The 7,769-nt window shown below is 34.6% G+C and overlaps 1 protein-coding gene across 1 annotated transcript; it reads right to left on the bottom strand.

Moving 5' to 3' along the window:
* Window positions 1-1,200: 1,200 nt before the first annotated feature.
* Window positions 1,201-3,075, bottom strand: LOC119634485 (glutamate dehydrogenase, mitochondrial-like). The gene is made up of 4 exons (XM_038028699.1): window positions 2,730-3,075; window positions 2,378-2,665; window positions 2,009-2,313; window positions 1,201-1,809 (listed from the first exon to the last, which is right to left on the bottom strand). Exons 1-4 carry the CDS (start codon window positions 3,073-3,075, stop codon window positions 1,201-1,203), a joined length of 1,548 nt encoding a protein of 515 aa, XP_037884627.1.
* Window positions 3,076-7,769: the final 4,694 nt, after the last annotated feature.

Genomic DNA, 7,769 nt, shown 5'->3' with positions numbered 1-7,769 from the left:
TTTAAGACACGTCCGAATTCTTTTGCAAATTTTTAGGCGATATCTTCATTTTCGCTTAAATTTGCTTACCAGAAATACTATAAAGTTGCGCAGACGTACAGAGGACAGATGATGGACGACGACAATGTTAAGTTGCATTCCAAATTTGAAATTGGAAAAGAAAATATATATAGTTTGTTAGGGTTTTTGAATTTCGTTTCTGCGATTTATAAATGCATTGAGAAAAAATGAAATTGTGATACACTATACTATTGGGGTAGGCGTGGTAAAAATTTCATTTTAGAAAAGATTATGTAGAGTAATTTTCTAGCTATTGTTTCTTTTCTTCCATCCTCTTCCTTTTTTCCTTCCGCTTAATTGAGAATCAGTGACTTTGACATTTCATACCGACAACATGATCATGTAGGACGCCTCAATTTATGGATGCAGTCTTATATATTATTGTTATATACACACATATATTTCAATTTTATGGGGATTACATGTGATGTGAAGACGAATGCCTGAACCCTAAAGATGTGTCGACTTAACAGTGCGCCTAATTACGTGTAAAAATAAACATTTAAACAGTTTAGGTAGCTCTCTCAAGTATATTTACAGCCCTTTCTTTAGGTCTTAACGTTAGCTCATCTTACTTAAAAAGGCAGTGGCTTCGTTAGGAAAGGGCCCAACATTTCCAATGTCATTATAGGGGATTTTTATCACAAACCAATTCTTAAAAATAAGCGACTTTGGCATTCCGCTTACCAGCCCGCATTGCGAACCATTGGTCCCATGCAATGTGCAACGCATCTTATCCCACAATTAACCAAAATTTTAAAACTATAATTAAAAATTAATTAAAAATCACTACAATCGATATAGTGATCTTTCGAATATCAAATCATAAAAGTATTTGGATGTGTAAGTTCACTTAGGGCCATTTTGTAAACATGGCATGTTTGATTTGACGACCATGAAAGATGCTAATGGAGCAAGTACACCGACGCGGACAACTGCATGTCTCCCGGTAGCAGTGGGCCATAATTCCATAATTTCAGGCTGCACTCTGTGCGAATCGTTGAAAACATTACTTTTCTCTCTTGTTTTCATCAACTTTGCATAATGATCAGGTTAGATACTGACATTAATACTAATTGAAGTAAACAGGTTTCTTGAAGAACTTTTATTTATTATGCTAAGTCAGATTTCAAGCAATTATTATTGGGAAATACTCGAACTCTCGAGATAGGTAAAAATTTTATTAATTGAAAAAACATTTGCAGCTGTTCGCAAATCGTTGCATAGCGAATATTCATTGGATGTCTCTTTAATACCTTGACCGGCCCCTTCCATAACAGTCTGTAGACCGTAATCAACAATAGCGGCTTCCGAATGGCAATCGCGTAAACTTTCTAGATTTTTTGTCGGTTCAACTGTTTGTTTTAACGATTGACTAATGGACTCGAGTATCTCATGGATCATGCTCGATTCTCGTTTAGCGGTCATTTTGCCGTAAGAGACATGGTTGAGATTTTTTAGAAATTCAAAATATGAAACAGTCACACCACCGGCATTACAATACATATCCGGTATCATGAGTACGTTTTTTTTTCGTAAAATCTGGTCGGCAGCCGGTGTAACGGGTCCATTGGCTCCTTCTAATAAAATTTTTGCTTGAACTTTTTCTGCATTCTCCTTAGTAAGTACCATCTGGGTTGCACAAGGCATTAAGATATCACACTTCTCTCCTAATAAGCTGCCCTCTTTTTCGGTAGCATTCGGAAAACCTTTAATCGTCTTTTTCTCCTCCATGTATAGCATTAATTCCTGAAATCATTATAAATGAAAAAATAAAAAAAAACATTCGATCATTTTAGAACAAGTACTAAAACTTATGCTTTCCCAATATTGAATATCAAATCAAATTAATATGGATATGTAAATATAGTCGATCGAAATAACGTCCAAAATAATGCTATATAAAATACGTTTTGGGAGAAAAGTCGTTATATAGTTTTCTTCTTACGTCCGGATTTATTCCTTGCTCATTGACCAACGAGCAATCGATTTCTTGTACACCAATTAACTTTGCGCCAGCTTCGACTGCAAATTTTGAAGCCCAGGAGCCAACATTTCCAAAACCCTGGCATATTACAGTCTTATCCTTCCAGCCTGCTTTCATTTTCAATAGTTCCATCCAATTTTGATCTTGAACAAACACATCACCACTTTTCCATACTCCACGTCCAGTTGCCGTGGTACGTCCATGTATACCGCCAAAGTGTACTGGTTTACCAGTAGTTATAGCCAAAGCATTGATATCGTTGTGTCCTACCAAAAAGTGGACGCGAAAATTTATTCCGCTTTATTTTTCCGAAAATATTTATTAAAATACCATAAGTTTTCAAATATTGATCGACCAGCCAAGACATTTCTCTTTGACCAGTATTCACATCAGGTGCTGGCACATCAATTCCGGGACCAAGCATATTTTTCTTTAACAATTCCATCGTGTAACGTCTCGTTATCATTTGCAAGTCTTTATCTTGATACTTTTTTACATCGATGCGTACACCGCCTTTCGCTCCACCGAACGGTACATTTACGCATGCGCACTTAAAAGTCATTAAATATGCTAAACCCTTAACCTCATCCTGGTCAACATCCATAGCGTAACGGATACCTTGCGAAAAGAATATGACATCAAATAGGTCAGAGAGTTTTTTCAAAGTACGATCGCTACTTACCTCCTTTAACGGGCGATCTATGCCTGCAATGATGTGCTCGATAACCGGTTATTAGTTCATAAGTCCCATCAGTTTTATATAAAGGAAATGTAACTTCTATGCAACACGACACTACACCGATAAACTTGAGTATGGCGGCAACGCGACCCTGACGCCATTTATTATCTGCCCTCGGATACTTTTTCTCCAACTCCTTCACTAAATTCGGTTCCATTAAACATGCAGCCGCATGATAGTAATACTGAACCATATGAGCAAAGTTCGGTTTCTCGTTCTCTTCAAGCATATTTTCCAAATGTTTTGGCATCTTATGCTCGTGACGTGTCAGTCCAAGCTGCTGAGTCATAGGCATAAATTTCTGAAGAAATTTACAATTCCTTTGGCTAAGGCATGATTTACTTAAACTTGACAACAACATCCCGCGATTAAGTAAAAGTTATTTAAAATTCTATAAAAATAAAAGCTAATCCCTGCGAGGTATACGTGTACCAAGTTATAAGAAAAACTAATTCGTTGTTGAATAATAATTTTCGATTTTGATCGAAAAGCACAAACTGCTATGATTCACACGAACCACAAAGTTAAAATAATTCTATTAAAATATTTGACAGATGCACGCAATAAAAACCGGGCCTATATCACGTTCTCCTTAATAGAACGATCTCTTAAGGCTCGATAATGTATAAATTGAGTCTTTTTGAAATTCAATGATTGGAGTCATTGAGAAAATATCGTCGAAAAATGCCGTTTTATTGTTCAGTTTGTAGGCCACTGGAGAGACAAGCTTTTGGAAGAATCATGGCGTGGTTTTTGGTGAAGAAAGTCAAGTAAGGAAGTCAATGTGGAGAGGGGAATGTGCTCGCTTTTTAAGAATTTTTATTCATTTCATGGAGAGCGCGGCAACTCTTTCGAAATGGAACGATCAACGGTCAGTAAAGGATGATTTAACTTTTACACGCTAAATATATTTATTGTCTTGTCTTATTGTTTATACCCATCACCGAAGGATGAGGGCCATATGCAATTTATCAGAACATTTTCAACACCCAGAAGGCATTATTAGCCCGCGGCGCAAATCTACCGTAACGCAATTATCTTTTTTTTTAGGTTTCTTAACACTTAAAAGTGCATCTGTGTTAGTAGACAACAGTTTATGACTTTTTCGCCATTACTTTAGACTTTCTCAGTGATTGTCAAAAATAAGTGGGACCAGAAATACAGAGTGTGGCCGTGTATGTATACCGTTTACTATAGCCACAGTCGCTTGCCTATGTTAATTCAGTTATATATTGCTCTGCCGCAATCGACTTGATAGTAGTCACGCTTCTTATCTTCCACTATTTGAGGTAGAAAAGAAACGAAAATTATTTCTAAGCGATATTTGACGAATACTCGTTAAGAAGTTTGATGTAAATGCAAAAAGTTTAGTAAATTTTCTTAGGAAATAAATGCGTTACCGAGTTTTCATTTAGATCGTGTGAAATTTCTCATTTAAAAAATATTAGCTTAAACACACGAAAATGTAATATAAATCCTTGTTTATGTATCTGAAGTCAGAAACCGGAATTAGAGAAAAAAAAAAGAGAAAAAAAAGACTCATCCCTTATTCGGTATGTGACGAACAGAGTGACAAACAAATTAATATATTAAATGTATGTTTGTACATTTGAAACTCGATGCTTATTATTACGCAAAACAAATTAGTTAAGCTAGGAATCAGGAAGCCACTAATAGCAGCTGTATTGCATATTCCCCAAGGTCCTATAAGTGCTACATCGGATTAACTAAACGCAATAAATAATTAACTAACTGAAGTGGGAAACAGAAGAAGAAAACCTTAAATATCATGTGACATTATAAGTAAAATAAAATTATCATCAAAATAAATGTGCATCAATGTAAGGATTTTTTTTTTTTTTTTTTTTTTTTTTTTTTTTTTTAACAAATTTAAATTAAGTTGTTTCTTAAGCAAGCAAAAGAGAAATGAAAATGTTGCCTTTTATTCATTCACTTGGGTCGTGCGCTATGTATGTACTCGCATTGTATATTCCAAGTTGAAATTTATATAAGAATTTAAATTTCGCGTAACATTTAGGCGTCACATTTAATGTTGTAGTTGTAGCAAAGCAAAACGAAACACATTCACTGACTGAATGCATCAATGTAAACAATTCTCATATACTTAGAATGAGATTTCACTTAACCATTCACCACTTTTCACCGAAATGAGAAGATAACCCATCATCATTAAGAAAGTTTATGTTTTTTTTCTTGTTTCTTAGGTTTGTGTCTTTGATTTATGTGTAAATAATTGTAGAAAACACATGCAACAGTACTAACAACTCAATGATCGCAGGTTCAAATCTCAGGTACGATAGAGTTTTTAAGAAAGATGTTAGCCTTAGATGTTGATGGTTTAAGACTGTAGTCTTGGAATTGATTTCTCTGGACTGGACTTCGCAGAGAACTGGAAGATCAAGTTAGTAATGGGGCTAGCTAGAGTAGAGTTGTGTGTTGCGAGGAGGTTTCGTGCCTTTCCTATGGCTCGGACACCTCAGCAGCCCAGGTAAGGATAACACGTAAGAAATTTATATTCGCAGAGACTCTTTTATTTCTTTCCATCATTACTTATTCACTTTGTTTTATTATTAACGTAATTAAAACTGTCTGTCTGTACCCGGCTTCGCTACTCGAGAGTCTACTATCGAGTAACTTAACTTAAACTAAAACTAGTCTATTCTACACTATTCTATTCTTATGCTGTTCCTATCCTGTCTTATTCTATTCTTATTCTATTCCAATCCTACCTTAATCTATTCTTATTCTATTCCTATCCTATCTTAATCTAGCACTCCCTCCCCCTCACCAGAGACGGAGAATCCGTGAGGCCAAAACGAGAGACGACTTTGGGTCCTCATAGTACATATATTATAATTACCGAAAGAGAGTGCAGTGGTCAAGGTCGGTTGTGGAATGTGTTAGGTAAAGTTAAGGCCGATCGAAGTTTTTAATATATTGTAAAGCTCGTTGAAATTTTTAGAAACATTTGACTCTTCACTATTAAGTTTCCAGTCTCCTCCTTCCATGTTTCCTCCATGGATGAGTTAGCAAAATTGAACATCAATACTTATGCATTTTCTAATAACTTCAATTATTAATATTTGGAGTTTTTGTTTACGGTACTCGAAATTAACGAAAATATTGCAGAAATTATTCTGAAAATTATTTAGTTGCGATTAAGATCAACTAATACTCTACCCACTTAATCTTTTACACTAATGTACTTACTCTTGTTTGGTTATTAAAGTAAATGTAGCTCAGCTGTAAATTGTTCAATAAAGAAATATTGAAAAAAAATTTCTGTATCTGAATTGGTGCTATGGACGTTCAGTCTATCTCAAATATATTGCAGAATGTAGAAAGTAATTATTCTTTTCGATTGAAATTAATTACTGCCCCACCATCGAAAGATGAGGATATGTTAATTTGTTTAAAGTCGGTTTGCAACACTCAAGACGAGTGTTCAAAGACTAAATAAAGTATATTCCTAATCAGTGTGACATTCGGAATCCGCTTGAACATATCTACCTACCGATGTACACTTCTGTCTTTTTGTGTAAAGTCGATGGTAAACATTCCTTCCGTCCGCAATTATGATTAACAAATTTGGCGAATTGACAAAGTTTAAGCACTTGCGCTTGTAACCAACAGACAAACGCATGCGTACATTTTTGATTCAAAATCTAGACAAGTTAGTCATATCCGTCTCTCTGTCTGTCTGTCGATCAAAACTGTCATTAATTTTTTGTATACTTGGCGAATTAATAGAGCTGTTTAGGTCGGTGAATACATATGGAAGTATTTGCGTCTTATACTTTAGTATGCCGAAGTGAAGAATAAAAAGATATGGAGATGTGTAAAACTTGTGCGTCGTCCTTTCTATTTACTAGCTAAGGATAATATAACAGCTGCGATGTGGCAAATGCGTATATCAGTCATTTATCGATTTTGTTTACGATTTTGTTTTTTCGAGCTTGGAAATCAAAACAACAACGCTTAAGTAGAAGTGCAAGCGTAATTTTAATGCAAGTCCATTCTTCGAAGTAGCGAAGAACGTGGCGCATTGCTTACGTACGCTTATTTGCTGCCTTAAGGATTTCACAATTCACAATTTTAGCACCAGAAGCACACAGCCAAGTTTTTCCGGAACTAGACTAACGAAGTTATTCAGCGATTAGCATATCGATACGATGTTCATAGTGTTTAAGCCGGTGACTCAGCAAACATAGATAGACCGTTTTTTTTTTTGCTTGCCAAAGAAAAAAAATAATAATAACAAATTAAATTTGAATTGCTGACCATTTTGTAAATACATAAAGTAAAGCCAACCCTTCAAGCATTAAAATCAAGCGAGTGATATAACTACCTTTTAGCATCCTGTAGCACCTTAATGAAATTAGCATTTTAATTGTATGTTTTGATTATAGTACACAGATTCCAAGTGGAGGACTATGGTAATATTTCATTTGATATATTTGCGTAAATGCGAGATCTCTTTAACACTCTGGCAAACATATATATTTTTATACGAAAATATATGTATTGCCATTAATTCCTGTTCATGACTGTTAGTATGAGATCATAAATTTGAAATTTATGGATTTTCTAAAATACCGTTTATTTAAGAAACAAAAATTTCGAATATAAAAGCGGGATATTTTTCATTGTCATTTAAAATAGATGGGCTATGATAAAAAGGTTAACGGCGGGCATTTCAAAATTTATTTATCAATTTCAGAAGATTTAGAGACCATCCTTTTTGTGTAAGAAAATGAATAAGTTTTATAAGACTAATAAATCTTTGATTTAAAAGAAAAAAAGAAAAAATTATTTGTACCGTATTGTATATTAACAGCGGCATGAAGTTCATTAACTTTTTTTTTTTTAACAATAAAAGATTTTTTACTTTTTTGTTTTTTCAATGACCGGCCAAGGACCCGAGGAGGGAGAAATGAAAGCGTAGCCTATGGATGTGTTTCA

This window comes from Glossina fuscipes, unplaced genomic scaffold (genome assembly GCF_014805625.2).
Source record: "Glossina fuscipes isolate IAEA_lab_2018 unplaced genomic scaffold, Yale_Gfus_2 3, whole genome shotgun sequence".
Classification (NCBI taxonomy): Eukaryota; Metazoa; Arthropoda; class Insecta; order Diptera; family Glossinidae; genus Glossina; species Glossina fuscipes.
This window is presented reverse-complemented; position numbering and strand designations above follow the sequence as displayed.